This window comes from Amborella trichopoda, chromosome 9 (genome assembly GCF_054954075.1).
Source record: "Amborella trichopoda isolate Santa Cruz 75 chromosome 9, AtrichopodaSantaCruz75HAP2 v2.0, whole genome shotgun sequence".
In the NCBI taxonomy this organism is placed as follows: Eukaryota; Viridiplantae; Streptophyta; class Magnoliopsida; order Amborellales; family Amborellaceae; genus Amborella; species Amborella trichopoda.
In genome coordinates, this window is record NC_142344.1 from 14,642,665 (window position 1) to 14,667,633 (window position 24,969).

Sequence of the window (24,969 nt, forward strand, 5' to 3'; positions counted from 1 at the left end):
TTTCAAAACTCAAAAAACATAATTTTCAAGGATTTTTAGTAGTTTTTGATATTTTTTTGAGGGCAAAACCAACCGATTCTCCAATCTAGCTCGCCGATCCACCATTCTGATGTGGTTTTTAGGGTTGCCGATCCATGCCACGGATATGTTTTTTTTATGCCTTGATTAAGATCCGATGGGTTGGGTTTGGGTCTAAATTACTTGAGCCTGACATAGGTGGGTGTGATCGGTTCCATCCAGGACCTTATTAGGTTGGTTCAGGTGCAGGTCAAGGTCTACTCGATATGAAGGTATCGACCCCGTCCAACATTATTTACAGTATTTTATAATAAATTATATTTTCTTCTGCCCAAGCGACCTCACCAACAACACGACTCATTAACACCCTTGCTAACATCGATTAAACAATCCAAATATAACAATAATACGAAATTTAATAGATTACGAGACTGAAATTACATATAAAAAAAAAGAAACACAGAATAGTCTTCATTTCCAATAGTTAATAAACCAGGAATAAATGACTACAATATCATAAAGAACTATCAACTCCAATAAGCCTAAACGTTCCCTTGGATATAGGTCTCGTACACCATTTGTGCACTCAGCAGGTCCACGAGGCCCGAGCCCACCGATTTGAACACAGTGAGTTCCTCTCTCTTCATCCTCCCTCTCTCTAGGCCCTTCAACAAATCCACCAGTAAACCCACCTTAATCCCTTTCTCCCTCATCCCCACAATCTCACCCGCCTCCTCAAAAGCAGCCTCACAATCCACAAAAACCCTCCCTCTCTCAATGACCTCCTCATCGCACTCTCTCATAGTGGGCCTAAACGAGCCCACCAAGTCCAAGTGAACTCCAGGCCCACCAATTCTTAGCAGCATCTCACCCCTCACCATAGGCACCTCCGAACCAGTGGCGCAGCTCACCAGGTCCCCAGCCCTCACAGCTTCCTCTAGCCCTCGAGCCAACTCCAACTTGACCGAGCCCACTGCGGGCTCGAGATCATGGACCAGGGTTTGAGCCTTTTGCGGGGTCCGGTTCCATATTATGACCTTGTTTATAGAGGGCCTGGCCGAGAGGTGAGCTCGGATGAGGAACGGGGCCAATGAGCCGGCGCCGAGCATGGTCAGGGTCTGCGGGTCGGGGTCGGATAGGAAGGAGGAGGCAAGGGCGGAGAGGGCCGCGGTGCGCCAGAGTGTGAGCGCGGTGCCGTCGATTAGGGCTAGGGTTTGGCCTGTTAGAGAGTGAAGGAGGAGGTAAGAAGCTTTGATGGAAGGGGAGGAGTGAGGAAAGGAGGTGAGGAGTTTGATGCCGAGGTAAGGGAGGAGAGGGGAGGAGGAGAAGGAGGGCATGAGGAGGAGGGCAGAATCGGAATTGGGGATGGTGTTGTGTATGATGGGGTGGATGTGCCGATGGGGGGTGTGTATGGAAGGGGAGAGGCTTGGGAGGGTCGAGCGGAGGTGGTGTATGAGAGAGGGGAAGGAGAGGATGGAGTCCACGGCCGAGCCGTCGATGACCGCGATGCTGCTTATTTGGCGTGGAGGAGCGGGAGCAGGGTTTTGATGCTTCACTCCTTCTCCGTTGTTGGTTGAGGAGGCCATGTTTTTTTGGGGGGTTCTGCAGCGTTTGACTTGTGGACTCCTGTTAAGTAATCAGAAAATGGGAAGAAAAATAGTGATGCACATGTGGGGCATGGACGATAGACGGTGGATTTTAGGTTGGGTGAGTGTGCATCATCTTTCTTTTCTTGGTCTAGGTCATGTGAATTTCCCTCTGCGTAACCTGGATGACTTGCACACATTTCTATAGGAAGTGGGTGGAAATTGCGGATATTCATTTGCTATTCCACCCAAATTTCGAAAAGTTCCTGGGGGAGTCCGCTTTATATTTACTAGATTTCTTTCTCAAATTTAAGATCCTACATCTTAAAATGGTATCCTCCCCTAAATCCTAATATTGATTTTCTTTATATTTACCGTCAAGTTAAATAAATCAATAGATTTAAGACAAAAATGCTCTTGCTTTCTCTATTCTACTCTATTTTTCACATTTATGTTCTCTCAAAGTAAAAACATATTCTCTCTCTCTCATTCTCTAATAATGCATGCAATACGGTATATAGGGTACCATACCAAAATTTTTGAGTTCCAATAATGGTGGCTTGTAATTTGGTTTAGTACATTGCCTGTTAGAATTTGACTTAAGGCTGGTAATGTGGTTTGCGATCTGTGTCGGACTGCATTACCAACCTCAACTCAGATTCTAATTGGACCACAAAAATCTTAGTTCATAGCTAGAGAAAAAAAGAGAAAGAAAGAGAACAGATTTTTACTTTGGGAAAAGGAGTTCAGGCAGAGAGATAGTCATGTGGCCCCAATATAGAAAAAAGAGAGAGTAAAAGCATTTTTGTCTTAAATCTATTGACTTTTTACTTAAAGGATAATATAAAGAAAAACAATATTCGAATTTAGGGTAGGATATAAAAAGTTTTGAGTGATAGAACGTCTAAAAAGTTGAATTTGAGGGTATCTATAAATTATTGTATTTTCTAAGGTGTATCTCCATAATAGAAGTGTGGCAATGTGTCGGGTGTTGTTCTGGCTCCGGTCGGAGCCGACTCGACCAGACCCGAACTTCTCGGACCAATACCTAAACCTGCCCAGACCCGACTGGATTCAGACCAAGATCCAATTGGACCCAACCCAAAAATAATAAAAATATGTATATTTAAATATTATATTAAACATATACATATATTATTTAAATATTATAACTAAAAATATATAATTATATTTATTAAAAATATTATATATTACATATTATTTAAATATTAACACTATTCGGGGCCAGGTCACAGTCAGGTCTACCGGGACCTACCCAGACTTGACTAGTTTTCGGATCCAAATCTTGGACCCGGACTTGACTCGTTGGGTTCAATTTCTGGACCCATACCTGGATCTGGGTCAGCTTCAGTCGCCAGATCCCGGTCCATTGCCACCCCTACGTTATTTTGATATTGGATATATATGGACATGATACCAGATTTTAAGTCCTAAAAATAGTGTGCCTTCTAACACATTATCCGGCGTGCCTATCTTTAGGGTAACCTTTGTATTTGTATATCTACTCAATCTGCACTATCTTTTGAGTTTTAGGGGTCGTTTGGTACGTGTGAAAGTTTGACAGAAAAATATTTACACTTGCTAACAATTTACCGGAAAAATATACTCAAGCATGCTTTTTCCCATCTTTGAATTTTGAGATAGTTTCTTTCTCTAAATTTTTTAAAATAGTTTGTCTCTCTAATTTTTTCAATTTGATATAGTTTCTTTCGCAAAAAATTTTGAGACAGTATTTCTCTTTAAAACATAATTTTTTATATAGTTTGTCTTTAAAAAATTTAGAATTTGCTATAGCTTCTCTCTCTATAAACTTTGATATAGTTTCTCTTTGTAAAATTTGATGTAGTTTCTCTCTCTAAAATTTTAAAAAAATTTCTCTCTCTAAAACTTAAATGTTGGGATAGTGTCTCTCTAAAAATTTTGACCTAATTACTTTTTAAAATTTTTTAGGTATTTTGTTTCTCTAACATTTGATATACTCTCTCTAAAATTTTAATATACTTTCTCTCTCTTAAACTTAAAATTTGAGATAGTCTCTCTCTCTCTCTCTAGAAATTTTGGGATAGTTTCTCATTATAAAAATTTCTAGTGCTTCTCTCTCTAAAACTTAAAATTTCATAGAATTTCTCTCTAAAAATTTTGAGATAGATGTTTAGATAATTTCCCTCTCTAAGATACTTTCTCTCTCTAAACCTTAAAATTTGAGATAGTTTCTCTCTTTCTTTCTTATTCATGGATGTGTTTTGGCGAAATTAATTATACTAATAAAATGGACGGCACCAATATGTGAAAATAAATCGACATAAATGTTTCCCCACCTCAAGAGATGTGATTTTATTTTCACAAAAAAAATGTTCAATCCGTATTAAAATATTTACTATGAAAATTTTTTCACATGTATTTGTCGTGTACCAAATGTGCGTAATATAATTTTTACACGTAAGTATTTTAATACCTACCGAACATGCACAACTAAGATTGAAAACAATAGTAAAATAAGGAAAATTGGGGAAATAGAGTAAAATATGAAAAAGGATAAAAATACAAAAGATTTAAAAATCTTAGAAAATAATATGACTGTTTTTTTTTTTCTTCTTTTTTCTATTTTCTTGGATTTTCTAGATTTTTTGTGGTTTTTCCAGACCAAAAATTAAAAACTTAAAGGAAAAAACAACAAAAAAAGAAAAAAAACCAAATATAGTTTTATTATTTTCATAGTTTCTAAACTCTAGTAAATACTAAATATTACTAAATACGAAAACAATAAAAAATGAGTGGGAGAGATAGGGGGTTTTAAAGGCGAAAGAGACGGACGAACGGAGAAAACCTAGAGACTTCACTTTCTCTCTCTCTCTGATCTTGTGGGACGATTTTCTCTCTCTAAGATCTCGTGGCTTAACTCTTTCTCTAAGAATGTACGGCTTGTGTTTGATGAGTGGCAATGGACAGCGATGGGGAGGCCTTTGGGGAAATCAACGGATGTGAAGGCAGTTGGGGGACCCTGATTCAGTCACTTCCCATGTAAAATTGAGGAGCAGGTGATGAATAAAAATGGCCGATTCAAGCTTGGCAAATTCTGAGCCAGCAAAAAGCCTTGGACCACCACCAAATGGCATGAAGTTGTCTTACTAAGGCCCTTGCCCTCCTCCAATCGAAACCATCTCTCTTATCAAAATCTCTCTCTAAAACCACTTTCTAATGGAAAAAGTTTATATAAAGATGCAACTTTATAATGTAGAACTACGGATGCACCTTAAAAATCTTTTGGAAAATGTAGTTTTAGTGTTGAAAAACCCTTTGAATGATCATCTCGCATCGTGATGTATGACCATGAAAAATAAAAAAAATTTAAGTCTCAGAAATAATGCATTTTACAACATATTATCTACAACGTCCATTTTCAAGATTTCATATGTTTATAGATCTACTTGATTTTAACCATTTTTAAAATTTAAAATTTTATAATTAGATATAAAAATAGATTTTGAAATAATCCTAAAAACATTTTACATCAAAATTATATACCATGATAAAATTTGAGGATGCACCTTACGTCTACCGATGCATCCGCATGCCAACTGCACCCCTTTCTAATCTCTCTTCCTCTCTCTAGATCTCTCTCTAACAGTAAGACCAATCTCATCAAAATCTATCTTCCTTTCTCTAACATCTCTCTCTTTCTTTTTACAACCTCGTTCTAGTGCCCTTGATATGGCCGGGATTTCGCTGGAGTAGTTAAGATGTTCTTCGTACTCCAATGTTATGACCAATCTCAAAAAAGATAAAAACAAAAAAAAAAAATTCCAAAAAACCTTGTATGTGCCTCAAAATATAGTGTCATAAGATTGAAAAGAGATTAGCTATTTTTTCGAGAGTCAAATGTGTGTTTAATAACCCCAAATCCTAATATTTGTTTTTAAAATAATCTTATGACTCTTAAGTGGATCCTAAAATTATATATTGAAAAAAAATCTCCTAAATAGCTCTTTCACCAAAGAGAAGTATCTCTTTCACAAAGGAGTAAGTGCAAAGTACATTCCCTCATGAAAAGAGCACAGGCTTAATTGGTTAGTGCTTGATGAAAGATCATGGCTAGTGCTTGATGAAAGATCACTTGCAATTAGTTTTATTACAATAACTCTTGCTTCAAATAAAATAAAAATTTATAAATCCAATATCTTAAAGATTTTGATGCCACTAAACCAAATTTTCTTTAATCAAAGAAAATAACCATGATTCTTGTGCTTGAGAATATAAAGACAGTACAATTAAATATGCAAGAAAAAAAAAGAAAATGTCGAAAATTACCTCAACTGGGTTTATTATACCCCACACTAAGTCACCACTATCCGATGACGCGAGATCGATGGTCTTCGTTCAATCTCAACCGAAAAAACCAATTTTAGCCAAACTCTTCAATGAGACCCTTATGTTCACCCAAAACTCCTTACCATCAATTCCCAACCAAACTGCTTTAAAATTTTTCCCTTCCATTTTTTTATTATATACAAAGCCCAAAACTAAAGAGGGAGGAGTGCATTGAGAATGGGGCGTGACCCCTTTATATAACGTTGAGAAGAGGGAGAAGAGATAAAATCATAAAATAGGAGAGAAGGAGTTGGGTGAGAGAGGAGGGAAGTACATAGGATAGAAGATAGAGAGAGAGAGGATTGACGTGACTCCTCTTTTTTGTTTCTATTAGAAGATAAAGTTTGAGAGAGGAAAGAGAGAGATATAATATTAAGTTTAAGATTTCTATTGCTTGCTTCACAATATTGAATTTTTAATCATCGATCTAAAGTGACTTGTGGGGTGAGAGATTTAAGTCATTCATTCTATAGATGAGCCATCAACATTCTGGAATGTGCTGAACCATTATCCCCCTTTTCTTTTGACTATTATCCCTTCAAATAAAAATTAATTAAAATATTGTGCTCTATAAAAAAATATATTCACAAGCCTTGTAGGCTTTCTAAGAGATTCACTCAAATCTATTAAAGATAAAACACTTTATTAACTCAAACCAATATAATATATCAATATATCCTATAAAGATAGGGCATGCCTCCCATGGGGATACACAAGCCCCTAAAATAGGGGCGTGCCACCCAACGGATGACAACGTGGGCCCCCAATAAAATTTGGGTATAGTGGGCCCATGTGCATAATGGGCTCCCCCCCAAAAATTTCATATATTAAAAATATATCTCGGAATATTATCTGAATATTTAAATCATTAAAAAATCAATATCTTTTATTTTATAAACCCAAATTTATAAATAAAATATCCAGGAGTTTATAAATAAAATAATTCAAAAATAATAGCTACCATAAAAGAAACATAATTAAATTAATTTAATGGAAAAATGATCCATATGGTCAAGGAACGAAATCAATAATGGGGTACTCCACCTTCAATATTAGACTACAGACCACACTTGCTTTATCATGCGGACCCAGCGTTGCCTATGACCCACAGTCCAAACAGGGGCTCATTAGCGGGTCACTAAAATCTAGCCGATGAGCCAAGGGATCGCAATCCCAGTCTGTGGATTTCAGGTTTTCCCCTAAAGACGAGTCAATGTCACTTAGACCAGATGCGACCACAGCTCTATGACACATAAGGATATCTCTCGCACATGCACACGCTTCACCCTAAAAGGTGGCTTGCTTGCGTTCCCGAACGGTCAATCATGTGTGATGGTACATGGATGAGGCTTTGGTCCCCGTCTCTGTAGGCCATCATCATTCACAAGGTCACACAATCCCTCGGCTCTTTCATCTGGGCATATACTCCGACCTCATAAAGGGATGACCCATTAGAACCCTTCTCGGTTTATTCACTATACCCAGGTAACAAGCGTTTTTTTGAACCGACTACCCTAAACCGTCAAGCATAGTTCGATATCTACAAACATCGTTGGTATGATATGATCCATGAGGGACCACACTTCCACTGAGTTCATGATCCACTATATCAAATATCTCATCAGAATCACTCATAAGGCCTTTAAAGGCCACATAAACCCAACAAAGCACACATTCAAATAGTGTCAAGAAATATGGTTTCGAATCTGGAAATTTTGTGATGGCTTTAAAATATATTTTCATCTTTAATTATAAAATTTAAATCTTCAAAAATAGTATAGATTGGGCAGATATATGAAAACTTGAAAATCTTGAAAATTGATAGTTCAAAAATTTGTTACAAGATGCACTATTTCCAAAACTTGAAAACCATTTTTTTCTCATGTACATGCATCTTGATGTCGTGATGATTAAGTTGAAGATATTTAGGCACAAAAAACTTCTTCTAGTGAAATTTTTGAGGTGGGCTCTAATTTGAGTGTTTAGAGCCTCAACTCAATATAAACTTTTTCCTTAATAAAATCAGCCAAACAAAAGAGTTGCCAATCAAGCCTAAAGCTAGAAGGAAAAAGGGGCACATGGTAGCTTTAGGTCGACTCAGGAAGGTCACCCACAATAGATACTTAGGGTTTCCATCAATTAGAGAAAATTAGGGTTTAAATGGATTTTTGGTGTTTGCTATTTGGACAGTCATAGTAAGGCAAAATATAAAAAAAGAAGAAAACAAATTACATTACATCATGTGCACATAAAGAGCAATAAAACTAAAGTAGTTTGTAAGAAAATAGGCTATAATCTTAGATAGGTGTGGTTTCCATAAGGTTGCAACCTTAAACAATCCAATTAAGGCACACCTTCAAATTTTATCATAACATATCATTTTGATGTAAAATATTATTAGGATTATCTCAAAATCTATTTTCGTATTAATTATAAAATTTTGAACTCTAAAAATGGTTAAAATCAAGTAGATATATAAACATATGAAAATTTTGAAAATAGACGGTCTAGATGATGTGTTTCAACATTAGAACAACCTTTTCCAGTGGAATTTTGAGGTGCATCCGTAGTTCTACATTTTAAGTTTATCACCTTATATTTTTCGATATTAGATTGATACTTTGGAATACCACTAGCCCACCAATGCTATGCCCCAAAGGGAGTAAACCGTTCATTCACTCTCTCATGAAAATGAAATAGAAGGCTTTTTTATATGAAATTTTGGATCAAATAACAAACATGAAAATCACCATACGAGAATATTAAAAGGGTAAAAGATAAAAAAGTGAGTAACCACGTACCTAAACACAAAGATATAACTATCCACAAATTGAATGATCCACATGCATTCCTAAGATGTTATTTCTCATTAATTTATTTAATGAACATCAAAGTTTTTAGGCCATTCACCAGGTTGGGTATGTCACATCCCAAAACTTGAGGTTTATTCTTGCCGAGGGTCTTGCTTGAGGGAGTAATATAGAGCATGTATATATTGATCATTGGGAAGCATAGTTTATTTCTACTCCCTCGGCCAGGAGACTTATTTCATGTTAGGATGTCGTGAGGCTAACCCGGATTTTTCTTGCGCTTTTGAGAGAGAGTAGATAATTTATTTTTGCTTACAGATGAAACTATGTGTTTCTTTCTTCTAGCTGCATTCTTCCTCTCTTTGGCTTCCCATTTATAGGAAGAAGAAAATAGCTTAATGGTTATCTTTCCAACGGATCTATGAAAAAGGGTCTTTCCTGATCTTAGGGATATTAATCCAACGTTCATATGGACGTTGGTTCATGTGAACATTGGATGTGATAAGCATATGATTCTTCCTACAATTGTAGGCCTTCCAGCCTACAATTGTAGGCAAATTCACGCTAGGCCTTATGGTCATACATATTAACATCTCCCACTTGCTATGACGGTCGAGCGTAATAATAAGTCACATGCATACTCCCACATTTGAGTATGACCTTTAAGAAAATTTCTTCTCATGAGGTTTTTCTCATGCTTTCGCAGATATGCCTCTTATAACAAATGTCCATTATGAGGATGTTCATGCTAATGCGGATTTGTTATTCATGAAAAACTGACTGACTTAGATATTTTTAAGTCTCATTAAATTAGTGTGCTTAGACAGTAGCTCAACACTTGGACCCTTTGTTAATAGATCAATAATAATATCTGATGAGGGCAAGTAATTGACAGTTACTTCACATTTCTCAACTACATCCTGAATGTAGTGATATTGAATATCTATATGTCTTCCTTTAAATCTATTTGCTCAACTTTGAATTAATTTAATTGCCGTTTGATTATCATAAAATATTTGGATAAGTCCGTCGATTATTTACAGTTTCAAATTATCTATGAAGTGCTTTATCTAGACGGCGAAAGTACCTGTGTACCTAGCTACACACCCTTATTTCTCACTAGACCAATAAACAACAGCCCCTCCAAAGAGGAAAACATGTCCTGAGGTGGACTTATTATCATCTTTATCTCCAGCAAAATTCACATCTGAATATCCTACAACTTCAAGTTTATCTGCTTGAAAACACAATTTGAGATGCTTTGTTCCCTTAATGTACCTCTTAATTCTTTTTACTGTTTTCCAATAAGCTATGTTTAGATTACTTTGATATATACTAACAAGCCCTACGGTATAACTCAAATCTGGTCATGTACATCTTACTGCATATACCAAGCTACCAATAGCTTGTGCATATGGAACATAAGCTTTTCTTGTTCGTCTACTAAACAATCATTCCTAGACAACTTTACTCCCTTTTTAACAAGAGTAGACAATGGTTTACAATTTTCCATTTGAAATCTTTTAAGAGCAGAGTCAAGATATTCCACTTGGCTCAAGCACACCATATTTGTTCTATCTCTAGTTATTTTTATGCCTAGGACATAAGATGCTTCTCTCATATCTTTCATCTCAAACCGAGAAGAACGCTATGACTTAGTTTTATCAATTATTTCTAAGTCATTTCCAACTATCAAGATATCATCTACATATAATGAGAGTATTGTGAATTTACTCTCACTCTTCAAGACATACACACAATGGTCCAAACTATTTACTTCATATCCCATATGTAGAATGACATCATGAAATGTTAAGCACTATTGTCTTGAAGATTGTTTTAAACCATATAAAGATTTATTTAATTTGTATACTTTATTTTCTTGACCTTTAATTATGAAGCCCTCAGGTTGCTTCATGTAGATAGTTTCATTTAGTTCATCATTCAAGAATGCAATCTTTACGTCCATTTGATAAAGTTCCAGGTCATAGTATGCAACGATTGCCAAAATTATTCTAATGGATATAAACGTTGCAACTGAAGACTAATTGTCAACATAGTCGACTCCCATTTTTTGGGTAAAGCCCTTTGCAAATTTATCAATTGACCCATCAGATTTTAATTTCTTTTTAAGTACCCATTTAGAACCTATAGGTTTTATATCTGATGGTAAATCACATAAATCTCAAACTTTACTTTTCTCAATGGAATCTAATTCTTCTCTCATGGCACTAAGCCATTCTTGAGATAGCATCATTGAAAAAAGAGTCATCAATTTCATCTAGGTCAATAAGGTTGTTTGTCTCCTCACTCAAATAGACATAGAATTCATCAAGGTATGATGAAGGAGCTCTAGATCTCTTTTGACCACTTAACATTAGGTGTGTGAGTATTTCAACTTCATCATGTTGATCAAGTTATCCATATCCATTGTAGGTAGTTGTTCTAAATCATTTATGATATTAAGTGGATTATCATTATCTACTATAGGTATGTTTTTTTCAATAAATTCTTCTAGGAACTCAGCATCTCTACTTTCAATGAGTCTCATATCTATATGATAAAATCGATATCACTTTGATCATTCGAGGTATCCTATAAAATTGCAAACTAGGGTTTTGTTTTCTAACTTATTTCTATGCTAATATGGAATTAGGAGATGCGCATTCGACCCCCCCACTTTTTTAAGTTAGATAGATAAGGTTTTCTACCTGTCCACAGTTCATAAGGGTAGAATCTATTGCCTTAGTTGGAACCCTATTAAGATATATATGGATGTGTATATTGCTTCTCCCCAAAAGGTCTTGGGTAGATTAGCATGAGCCATCATGGATCTAGTTATTTCTAAGAGGGCTCTATTAAGCCTTTCAGCTATTCCATTTTGCTATAGTGTATAAGGTATAGTAGTATGTCTTTTAATACTATATTCTTGGCAATAAGCATTGAAAGCTTCAGATGTGTATTCACCTCCCCTATCAGTTTTAAGAACTTTGATGTTTTTACCTAATTGAATTTCTATCTACCTAATTGAATTTCTACTTTCCTTTTATATATTTTAAATTTTTCTAAAGCTTCTGATTTATGATGAATTAGATAAACGTATCCAAATCTAGAAAAATCATTAATACAAGTGATGAAATATGACATTCTCTATGAGTTTTAACATTGAGGGGCCCACAAATGTCTGAGTGGACTCATTAGCTCTCTCCTTTTTATCGAATGATTTCCTAGTCATTTTTCCTGATAAACAGTGTTGACATGTTGGAAATTTCACATTACTTAGATTTGGAATAAGATTCCCTTTTATTAACCTATTTATTTTGTTTTTTCCTATGTGACCAAGCCTAAGATGCCAATGATATGCATCAACAACCATTACACAATCAACATAACTAGAATATGATGAAATTTTATTATCAGCTTTCTCATTTTCATGAAGAAAGAACAAGTTGTGGTCATCAACCCAGTGTCGCTTAGCATAAATTTGTCTATTCTTTCCGATGGATACTTTCAATGATCGGAAGCGGATTTCAAAGTCTTTTCTTAAGAGCAAGGCGACAAATACAATATTTTGTCTTATACAAGGAACAAAATATACATCAGTTAATACAAGGTCGATTGTCCCCACATACAACGTCCAAGTTCCTACACCAGGTCACTTCACGTCTCTTATTTTCCTTCCCATTATTCTTTGGATTTTGCGGGTTTCTATTATGTGGGCAGCGGTCCTTGAAGTGACCTGGCTGACTACATAAGAAGCATTTTCCCAGTTCTCATTTAGCTTATTGATTGCAGGGCTTAGTTCGTCTGTTTTTTAACCTATTGATCATCTTATTAAACTTTCCTTGATATTTCTGGTTATTAAGCTTGGGTTGGCTAAATTTGGTAGGTCCTTGATCAAGCATGAGTTCACTCCTTTTGTCTTTGTTCATATGCTATTGCTTTAAGGCTAGTTGCATATGTAGGTCCTTTAATGTAAGAGTTTTGCATTCAACCTAAGTGCAATTATTATCATCCTCCATGAAGGTTGACAACTATTTAAGATAGTGGAAACTTGTATGCGCTCGGGGACTTCATTCCCAATAATGGGTAAGTCCTTAGTTATAACAAACATCTTGTTAACATGCTCCACTACATTATTGCCCTCCTTCATTTTAAATGTGTTATATTGCTCTAATAGCAATTGGAGGTGTGTTTCAGAAGTTGATTCATATTTAGTTTTTATTACCTTCAGCATGCTCTTTCATGTTTCATGATGCTCAAAAACCTTAATAAGGTCATATTGCATAAAAGTTAACATGAAAGTTTTTGCTATGAGGTCGTCTTCTAAAGAAATTTCTAACTTTTTATTTTCTTCTTCAGTTGGTTCATCACCAACTACTGGTGGATTATCTTTTAGTACATATATGATTCTATCTTGGATGATGAAATATTTCATTTTCATCTTCCACATCCCAAAATTGTTTCTAATTAATTTTTCAACTTTAGAAAGTTCAGCCATTACAATTCTACTAGCCATTTGTTAAGTTTTATGTGAACAACCTAATACTTTCTAAGTTCTAAAGAAGCTAAACAAGGCACCAAAAACTTTAATATGTGGTCAATACTTGTACAGAAGGAGTTAGATGCTTTGATACCAATGTTAGCAAAAATTGATGGAGCGCGAGACCAACCCGAGATCAGAGAAGATATGATGTGAGGCTGGTGACCGCAGAGCCCGAATTTTTCTTGCCCTTTTGAGAAAGAGTAGAGAAGTTAATTTTGCTTATAGATGAAGCTCTATGTTTCTTTCTTCTCGTCGTATTTTTCCTCTCTTTGGCTTCCCATTTTATAGGGAGAAAAAAAGGGCTTAACGGTTATCTTTCCAACGGGTATCTAAGAAAGGGTCTTCCCTGATTATAGGGATATTTATCCAACTTTCATTTGGGCGTTGGTTCATGTGAACGTTGAATGTGATAAACATAGAATTCCTCTCACAATTGTAGGCCTCCTAGCCCACAATTGTAGGCAAAGTCACATCAGGCCTTATGGCCATACGTGTTAACATTTCAGAGGATGTTTTCAATATGAAATTTTTAGAAACACATTTATAGTTGAAAATTCCGATAAGAAACGCAGTCCCTGCCTCATTTTTGGGCATAAACTCATCGAAAGAGATAGGTAGAGAAATGAGTCCCATCAAATTGCTATCTGGGTGAGATTCATGCCACAATACCCTCTCCCACTTGAGTGGTCGGCAGAGCTGGCTCGTGACGCAATTGAATCTGAAGTCCGAAAAAAAGTTCTGAACTTGGGGTTGAGAAAAGGGGGAGTTTCTAAAGAAGTTTCAGAAATAGTGTCGAAAGCAGATAATAGAGAGAACGAAAATAAAAGTGTACCTGAGGTCAGGCTACCAGGCAGGCGCCAGGAGTCGGTGTCGGTTTAGAGTCAGTAATCACATGACTAATTATGATCTTTCAGGGGTCTGCCAAATGAGGCAAATACGAGTAGTCGAGGTTGAAAAGTCGGGATATTTGGGGTCTTGGTTTAGTTAAGCTGGGCAGGAGTTTTAGGGGCAGGGATTTACGTTCAGTTTTTGGTATAGTTGGGTCTGGGGTTGATGCGACAGAGTCTAGGTGCATGAGTCAGTTTTGTCTTTTTAAAAATTAGGGAATTACTCCCATATTTATAGACAAACATCCCCTTTGATCACCATTAAAGTTCGGGGTCAAATCTGAGCTATTTAAATTGATCAATGGTGTGACAGTGTCTCCAACGCATTTATCACAGTTGCCTGGGCATTTATTATGGGACGCATAATATGCCATTTACGCAGCCCGTGATTTTATAATACAATGCAGTTTTGGGAGACTGTGTGTCAGACGTACAATGAGGGTGATACCCTCGTTGATGACTCAGGGACCCTTAGTAGTTGGTGACTGTGTATTGATGCGATGTGTCCCACCTCTGGAGCCGGCTCTAGACGATTATTTGTCCAATCAGAAACTGTAGAAAGTGGCATTATTGTTGATGCAAGTGTCACACTCATTGTAGTCAAGCTCCATTAAACACGCTTATCTAGATGTTGGGTGATTTGATGATTCATTCGACGAATTCGAGGCCAACAGCATTGCCGAGGTTGTCACCATCATTACTGTACAGAAGAATATTATGATCAGTTCGTTCATCTTGGTTGCCGAGCAATTGGTGGTCGATTTGACTGGACGAGGACCGACTTTGTTGTTAGTGGCGCCAACGAGCATGAACCATCATTGCCTACATTCACCACTTGGTGCCCGCACTCCGAGGCATTTGTTGGCATGTCGATTTAATGATCTGGACAACCGTCACCTTATTGCCACTAAGACTTTCTTTGGCGACTCTTACAGTGTAGTCAGCTCCGCATGCCGCGTAGTTACTTCCAAATTGGTCATCCTTGATTCTGTAACTGTTTACTTCAGATTTTGTCTAGTTTTTTGGCCTTTTCAGGATGTTTTCAAAAATTGTGGACTCTATCTGGTGGTCTGGGTGTTGGGGCATGGTTTATTTAAGGTCATGGTTGGTTCAGGTTTTTGGATGGATATCGGAGGGGACTTTGGTTTTCCCCTGGTGTTCTCGATCGGGATCATGGTGTCTACAAAACCATTTAAGAATTATTAGATGATTATTCTAAAGAAAATGAAATTTATGTTTTCCGACACTTAGCTCTGATCATGTAAAATTTGATGGTCTATATTCAATCTCGAGACATTATTATTTTTTTAAGTGCATAGAGGGTACGATTAAAAGCTTTTTTTTTAATGATTAATCTTTGGGTTAAAGGGGTTATATGTTGGTGCGTGTGTGTGGCCATGGGGCCTTTAAACGTGCAATATTTCTCTCTCTTATAATTTAATACTTATCGCTAAAATATGAAGGCTTCTTAAAGAGAGAAAGTGATGTTATCTAACGGCTAGAAAGTAACCACCTACTTCCCAGGATTACAGGGCCACGTTTTCTCAGAGAATTCAAGAGGAAGCTGAATGTTGGATAACAGCCTCTTCCATCCCTCTTTAAGAAGGGTTTCATGGCCATGGAGACGTACACAAAAATTTACAGAGTTCTCACTGTTTTGGTAAAAGCTTGATCTCTGCGATCGATAGTTTCACGACACTACCCCTAATCCTGGGAGTGGGTCCATCTCATTCCTCAAGTTTTTCAACATTGGTATCAAAGCAGGTTGTGCAAGCGTGGTGGGCTCATAACCTACAGGTCCCAATTTTTTTTTGGTATTTTGTATCTTATTTTTTCCTGAGTTTAGTTTACAGTAACTTTGATATTGTGTTTTGTCATTCATGTATATCTTGCAGTAAATTTTTTCTAACCTTAAATTTAATAGTCTGAATTTTTTTTTATGAATTTCTCTCTCTCAATTTACTGCTCCTCATTTACGATTCAGTGTTTTTTTTTACTGGTATTGTTGGTTCTGAAATATTTTCTCTCTGTAAATTCTTTTGCCATATTTTCTCTCTCTAGATTACGTTCGGCTTACGTGATCGTAGGGCACTCGGTTAAGTCCTCTGTTTAATCTTTTGTAGATAAAAGTTAAAGAGATAGAGACGCTAGAAGAATCATCAAAAGAATAGGAAGAGAGAGAAAATAAGTTTAAGGTTGTTGCAGGAGAGTTATCTTGACTTAACATACGCTTCAATATTAGGTTCTCTCTATAGAGTAGGAACAAGTTGTGTAGTTATTTTGTCTCTCTATAACATCAAGTTGCTGATACAATACATACTTGAGCCCATGGTCAAGTAACAAAAAATAAGGCAAATAATTCTTCTCTCTATTTTCTAATAAAATTAATAATAATAATTTGTAAAGATTGCCCAAATATTTTCTTCTACTCTGTGTTCAGTAGCTGAGCATCTAAATTTGTGTATTGTTATATACTTTTTACTGACCATAGGAGGCGGACAACTTCTTTCTTCCATCTTTTTGTTGCTAAAAATTATTGCATATTTTATTTATTTATTTATTATTGAATCTTATTATGCACGTACCAATTCTATTGGAGTAAAGGCCTACGTATCAATAGCATGTATTTTTTATTTTATTAGTATTATTTTTTTTTTTTTGTGACCTATAATTTTGGGATTTTCAACATATTTTATTTACATAATAATTGTCACTACATTGCATAATTATCCTATGCTTTGGTCTCTTTAAGTTAGAAATTTTCATGATCATGATTTTGCGTATTTTTTTTTTTTGTGATTATGTAATGCCATATTTTTTGTTGAAAAATATCAAATATCATTGTAGACTCTCTATATTGTGCTAAGACATATTCGCATATTTATAAAAATTATTCTTATGCAAGATTTGACATAAAAGTAGTTGTTGTCTTACTTCATTATTTTTTTGTTGCTTCACAGCAGTGCAAACATAACTGTTCGAGAAAATTTTTCTTTGAAGTTGTAGCTCACTGAGAATCGACAAACTTATTGATTTAATTAGCAGACAATCTTTTCTTAAATACAATTAAATTTGTTTTTGAACTTTTAGGTATTATCTAAAAATTTAAAATGGCATCTAGACTAGTCATGTCAGAACTATCCAAACTTGAAAACTCAATGGGACCAATTTTTCTATGTAGAAAAGAAAAATTGGATATATTCTTTTCCAAGATATGGTAGATTATGTCCTAGACATTGAACCACCAGTTTTAGAGCCTAATGCTAATGGTCAATCCAAAAGACGATTTGGAAAATGTTTAAAAGTTGACAAAGTAGCTAGGACTACTATGCTGAGTTTTATGGAAGATGATTTAATTAGAGTCTTCGAGGATTACACCATAACTCAAAGTATGATGGGCGCCCTATCTAAAAAATATGGGACCACTTCTGAGACCCATGTACGATTATTATTAAAAAAATACAATTCTTGCAAAATGAAAGAAATGGACTTAGTGACCGAGCATGTCAATAAAGTGACAGCGCTCGCAAAAGACCTTGTTGCAGTCAGGAATCCAGTCCCCGATCGCATGCAAGTGTCCGTTGTCCTTAACAGTCTCCCTCCATCTTGAGAGTCTGTTGTAATTGCATTGAACCATTCTGCACAAGGGATAACCATATTAAATCTTCTCATGCATCTTAGTATTGAAGCTGAGAGAAGAATGCGGAAGAAGTCAAATGAACTCCACTTTGCCCAAAGTTTATCTTCTCAGATCCCCAAGAAACTTTTCAATTATTAGAAAAATAATAGGTATAAGGGAATGGGGAGAAATTTTAAACATCAAAAGAATAAGGTTGACAAGACTTGTTTTTATTGTAAGGAAATTGGTCACATCAAGTTTAATTGTCTTAATTTGAAAAATAAAAATAGGAACCAAAATAACAACCTTGCTCGAAATAATCAAAATAAGAGAAATGACTCGATCTGCATAGTTTTAGAATCAATAGTTACTGATCAAAACCTGAGAAATTGGAGGGTCGACTCAACCTCCACTCAACATGTCTCGAGGACCTAGGACGGATTCACATAATTGAAAGAGATTGCAGCCGGTAATCGACGGATTTATATGGGAGATAACACTTACTACGATGTACTAGGTGTTGGTACTTTCAAGCTGTGTTTACCAAGAGGAACAAATATCCTATTGACTGATACATTATATGCGCTCAATATAAGACACAATTTGATTTCTGTTCCCAGGCTAACTGCCCCAAGAATTTACAATACAGATATTCTTGAGATGTAACAGTCCAAAACATATATACAACTCTTGATAGGACAAATTTACAGTGGCGAGGTCTTACAAAGTAAATAAAGAAAGCTAGCACAACAACAATATCTTCCAGGGTTGATCTTGACTAGCACTCAAAATGAATCCGCAGTTATCCTGAAAAAATGTTTACCATAGTTTGATGAGTTTGGCTACTCAGTAAGTGATCATCATAATCCTAAAAATAATCATGATTGAAAGATATCAATATTTTCAAAAAGGAGATCTATTAACAGGAATGCATTAACAGTTTCACTTTAAAAAATGCATAATTAAGTATAATCCGAATGATTGAAATACATATCACATTTTAACATCAATGCATAATTAAAAAGATTTCACAAAATACCCTACTGGCGTCCCAAGTAGGTCACCTATATACCCCATCAGCGTCCTGATGGGTCCACTTAATCCCTATCGGCATCCCAGATAGGTCCACTTAATCTCTGCATGTCCACTTATACCTCACCGGCGTACCGGATGAGTCCACTTAATCCCTACCGGCATCCCGAATAGGTCCACTTATCCCTCACCGGCGAACCGGATGAGTCCACTTGCATACTTAAAGTATTTCTAAATCTCTTTAAACATTCGAAAGCAGCAATATCATGTACTCAACATATCACTGAAATCATCAATATGAATCTCACTGAAACCATTAATAACATTCACTTTCAATAACATTTCAAAAATAACCGATCAAATATTTTGGGCTCAAATTTAGAAGGTAGCAGTTCGTAAAGACATTCTAGCATAATTCCCAATTTAATATGTATAGAAAAACTCTTATAGAAATTCAAGAATACGGAATTATCACAATTTATGGGATATCAATTGACAAATGAACATTTCACAGACAATGCTATAATCAAATGCAAAAATATCAGTTTTCAAATAATAAGGTAGCCATTTGTACATGAAAATTTACAATGTCTAAATATTCAAAAACAGTAGAAAGAATTCTCACAATTTTACTAACAGCAGAAGTATTATATTTATTTTTAATAATTTTACAGTATCTAAAATTTTCTAACAATAGACAAGAAAAATAAATAAATTTATTTTTCTAAGAATTTACAGCATTTAAAATTTCTAACATAGATAAAATATCACAATTTTTATTAAAAATATTATCGTGCGCATAAAATTTATCGCGCCTAAAATTCATGATAATAAGTAGAAATAATTATTTCATTTTATTTTTAAAAAGAATGGATTATTTTTCAAGACAATGAGGTCACTTACACACAAAACTTATAAAATAAAGATCTTGGACAGAAATATCACTATTTATTAAAAATAGACTATTTTTCAAAAAAACGATGTTACTTACCTAAAATATTTTTTGAAAAGAGGCGAGAAGACATGACCTACTTTAGGAAACACGGTGAGAGAGAGAGGGGTAGATTCTTCTTTTGACAAAGTGCAAGGGAAATGACTTTCCCTTTTGATTATCTAAAAGAGGTGAAGAGAGTACATGTTCATTGGAATGATGAAGAGAGGGAGAGAGAGAGACGAATGAAAGGAAAACACCTCAGATGCAAGGTGTTGTAATAAGAGGTGTTAACATAAAGCTTTAAGATGGTGGACCTAAGGTTCACCCAAATAAAATTGAACCCTAAAGTATATTAACAATAATATCGTTTATTTGTTGTTAATATAAAAGCAACAATATCCTAACAGTATATTAATATTATTATGATTATTATCATTACTAATATATACTTATTATTTTGTATATTTATTTATTTATTTGTATTTATTTCTGTTAATACTATTAATATTATATATATATATATATATATATATATATATATATATCTATTAAAAAAAAAGTTTAGGATTGTTACACTAGACGACAAGGGTTATGAAATAAAGTTCACGTTTGGTCCAGTTACTATTGGGAAGCATTCTAGAGCTTTGGTGAACGATACTAAAGTTGACAATTTTTACCGATTGAATATTAATAAAAGTTCATCATTTTCTGGTTATATTGATGTCTCTTTTGATGCTTTTATGTGTATGGATAATTCATATTTATGGCACTTAAGATTAGGACATATAACTAAAGACAAAAATGAATCAAATGGTTAAAAGAAGCTTGCTCTCCAATTTAGGAGAAATTACGTTCGAGCCATGTGTTTTCGATAAATTAACTAAGAAGCCTTTCCCTAAAGGGTAAAGGTCTAGTGAACTACTTGGTATTGTTCACTCTGATATATGTGGTCCGCTAAATGTGAAAACACATAGAGGTATGGAATATTTCTTAACATTTATAGACGATTATTCACGTTATGGATATGTATACCTAATTAGTAAGAAATCAGATGCATTTGAAACATTTAAATAATATAAAGCTGAGGTTGAAAATCAGTTAAGTAGACATATTAAAATTCTTCGAACAAATAGAGGAGGTAAATATTACTCCGCCTTATTTTTCGAATTTTGTAAAGAACATGATATAATTCACCAAACAACTATGCCATATACACCACAACAAAATGGTGTAACTGAAAGGAGAAATAGAACTCTAATGGATATGGTTAGGTTCATGATGAGCCATTCAAATTTATTATCTCATTTTTGGGGTGAAGCTCTCAACACTGCAATATATATCATTAATCATGTCCCAAATAAATCTATATACTTGATCCCATGTGAATTATGGACATGTAGAAAATTTGACCTTATCTTGAAAGTTTGGGGTTCTTAGGCATATGTGCTTATACGATCACAAAATAGAGATAAATTACAAAGTAAAACTATGAAATGCTCTTTTATTGGGCTATTCAGAAAATTCTAAAAGGTATATATTCTATAACCATGATACTAGATCATTAGTAGAGAGTCGTGATGCTCATTTCTTAGAAAATATAGATGATAAAAATATTTTAAATAATCCTATTGACTTACATGAAATTGATAAAGATGAGGGTCAGGAAGACCCTGTTTCTCTTACGCCCTCTACATTTGGTAAGAATGATTCAATTCAATTAAGTATACCAGATAGGCCTAAAAGAACTAAAGCCCCACCTACAACTTTAAAAGAATTTTATGTATTTATGAATGAAGATAATTACTCTTGAATGAGTGAGGATACAATAGATGAACCTCGAAGCTATAGTGAAGCTATTAGCTCATATGACTCAGATGAGTGAACTTAAGCCATGGATGATGAACTTGATTCTATTAAAAAAAATCAAGTTTGGGAGTTGGTTGACCTCCCTAAAGATATAAAAGTCATCGATTGCAAATGGGTCATTGAAAAAAAGCTTAATGCAAATGGATCTATTGATAAATATAATGCTAGGTTGGTAGCTAAAGGATTTACCCAAAGGGAAGGCATAGATTTTGTAGAAACTTAATCTCCAGTAGATAAATTTTCATCTATTGGGGTCATCCTTGCATTAGTTATATATTATGATTTAGAATTATTTCAGATGGATGTCAAAACAACTTTTTTAAATGGAGAATTAAAAGAAGATATACACATGAAACAAACAAAAGTATATGCAATTAAAGGCCACGAAGACAAAATATATAAACTTAAAAAATCTTTATATGGTAAAAAATAGTCTTCTAGTCAATGATACTTTACTTTTCATAATGCAATTATTGAAATTGGTCATATAGCTAATGGGTTAGACCATTGTGTATATGTCTCGGATAGTGTGAGCAATTTTGTTATATTGTCACTATATGTGGATGATATTTTGATAGACGGTAATGATATTGGCATGATTAACCATACCAAATCATGGCTAAGTTCCTATTTTGAGATGAAAGATATGGGATAAGCCTCATATGTATTGGGCATTAAAATAACAAGAGATAGGAGTTCAAGACTTCTACGTTTATCTCAAGAAAATTATTTAGTTTTAAAGAGATTTAAGATGAAAAATTGCAAGCCCATAAATACAACTGTTTGTAAAGGCTTGAAATTATCAAAGCAAAGGTGTCGATTAAATGATAGTGACAAAGCTGAAATGGAAAGAATTACATACGCTCAAGCTGGAGGATGTATATATTATGTCATGTTGTGTACAAGACCTGATTTGAGTCATGCATATGGTCTTGTAAGTAGATTTCAAAATAATCTTGGGATGTCTCATTGGCAATCTGTAAAAAAGATTCTCATATATATTCAAAAAACTAAAAATTACAAGTTGTGCTTCCAAGCTGTCAACTTAGAGATTACTAGGTACTCTGATGTAGATTTTGCAAGAGATCCAGATAATAGAAAATCAACCACAAGAATTGTATTCCTTTTTGGAGGTGGATGTGTTTTTTGGTCTAGTAAGAAACAAGGTTGTATAGCGCGGTATATTATGGTAGCCGAGTATATTGCTTGTAGTATTGCTACAATTTATGTTGTTTGGATTAAATGCTGCATAAATGATTTGAAGTTGGATATAACCGACGGATCAGTTAAATTTTTTTGTGATAATCAGGCTGCTATTTCATCAATTAGAAATGGAGCTTATAGTTCTAGGGGTAAGCATATTGAAATTGATTATCATTATATTTATGATATTATTGGAAAGAATGAAATAACTGTAAGTTATTTACCATATTCAGATATGATTGCAGACCCTTTGACAAAGGGATTGAGTGCAGAAATATTATCAAAGCATGTAGCTTTGATGAGACTTAGAAATATTTAAGTCAAGAACTCCCAAATGGGATTTTTTTTTTTATGTCTTCGTCATGAGAGAAAAAACCGCATTAGCATGAAAAACCATGACATGACTTTGGATATTTTTTGTTATGAGATGTATAATCGCATTTGCATGAAAAGCCTCATGACAAAAATATGCTCATAAATGTTAAATTCATTAAGTGATAAAAACTTTATGATATTTCAATATATCTGGCCATCATGGTCAAGTGGGAAATGTTGGTACGTGTGTGTGGTCATGGGGCCTTTAAACGTGCAATATTTCTCTCTCTTATAATTTAATGCTTATCACTAAAACAGGGATGCTTCTTAGAGAGAGAAAGTATCGTTATCTAACGGCTAGAAAGTAACCACCCACTTCCCAAGATTACATGGCTACGATTTCTCAAAGATTTCAGGAGGAAGCCGAATGTTGGAGGACGACCTCATCTATCTCTCTTTAAGAAGGGTTTCATGGCCATGGAGAGATACACAAAAATTTACAGAGTTCTCACAGTTCTGGTGAAAGCCTGATCTCTGCGATCGATAGTCTCATGACACTCCCCCTAATCCTGAGAGTGGGTCCATCTCTTCCCTCAAGTTTTTCAACATTACATCTCCACAATTTAGGTTCCTATAGTTAATTTTAGGTGAGATTTATTCGAGAGGGTCGATAGACCACCAGCAAGAGCACCTCAACCTCTATAAGAACCAGTGGCCATGAGCACAAGAAGGCAATCAACAATTGAGGAAAGTAAAATGATCAGTGAGCAACTACACACAAGCGGTGAACTTCGGAGACCAGTACGAAGACAATTGAAGATCCTGCTTATATGAACATATATGGTAAACTTTATTGTTCGTTGTCTTCATTTTCGTCATCTATCTGATTAAATAGAGGTAATTCAGTATCCCCCATCATTGAGGAGGTGAATATAATTAATAAAGCATGCGACCGATTTATTCAGAAATAAAATAAAGTTCTTTTCAATATCATCCTCTTATTCAGGTGTTGTTTGTGTCTCTCTTGTGTTGTTACGTGTATTCCCATGGATAGCTTAAGAACCCGTAAACACATTACTGGAGACCTAGACACTATGAAGTTAACCTTTCACGATGTAAGGGGAGTTGCATCATGGCAGTCCAAGTTACAAAATTGTCGGGCTCTATTGACTATAGAGGCAGAGTATGTTGCAGCAATATAATCCAACAAGGTGATGTCGTAGATGAAGAGATTCCTTCAATAGAGTATGTTGCAGCAACATAATCCAACAAGAAGAGTTGGGCTTGAAATAAGGATTATGTCAAAGCACCGTCCAATTGAACAAGGATGCTGGCTTTCTTTTAAGGATGAAGCACATTGATGTGGGTTACCATTGAATTTGAGATTTCCTAGAGAAAAAGTGAATGCAGCTAAAGACGATTCATATTGACAAGAAGACGTCGAATATAACGAAGAAGACCTTGGCTAGAGAAAAATAGGAGCTGTGTAGAAGTAAGAGTTTCACTGCGCACTCTGCATACTTGCAAAAGCTCGAGCAGGTGAGCCCAATAGTTTCATTAATATCCATTTGTTCAGCAACCAATCTTATTAGATAGGAGGTATTTCCAACTTGAATTTTCTTTAAATCGTCTAAACCTCAACATGTGATAATACCATTATGAAAAGACTTGATTTTGAGCCAATATTTGATCCTATAGCAAATTGGTGGCCAGGAATCATCTTGGAGGGGAATTGATTTGGGGCATTTCATAGGCTCTTAGTCA

At 35.0% G+C, this 24,969-nt stretch overlaps 1 protein-coding gene across 1 annotated transcript; it reads right to left on the minus strand.

The window, feature by feature from the left end:
- Positions 1-416: 416 nt before the first annotated feature.
- Positions 417-6,113, minus strand: LOC18424440 (NAD(P)-binding Rossmann-fold superfamily protein). Its single transcript, XM_006829027.4, has 2 exons — positions 5,934-6,113; positions 417-1,644 (listed from the first exon to the last, which is right to left on the minus strand). Exon 2 carries the CDS (start codon positions 1,602-1,604, stop codon positions 561-563), a length of 1,044 nt encoding a protein of 347 aa, XP_006829090.1. The 5' UTR covers positions 1,605-1,644; positions 5,934-6,113; the 3' UTR covers positions 417-560.
- Positions 6,114-24,969: the final 18,856 nt, after the last annotated feature.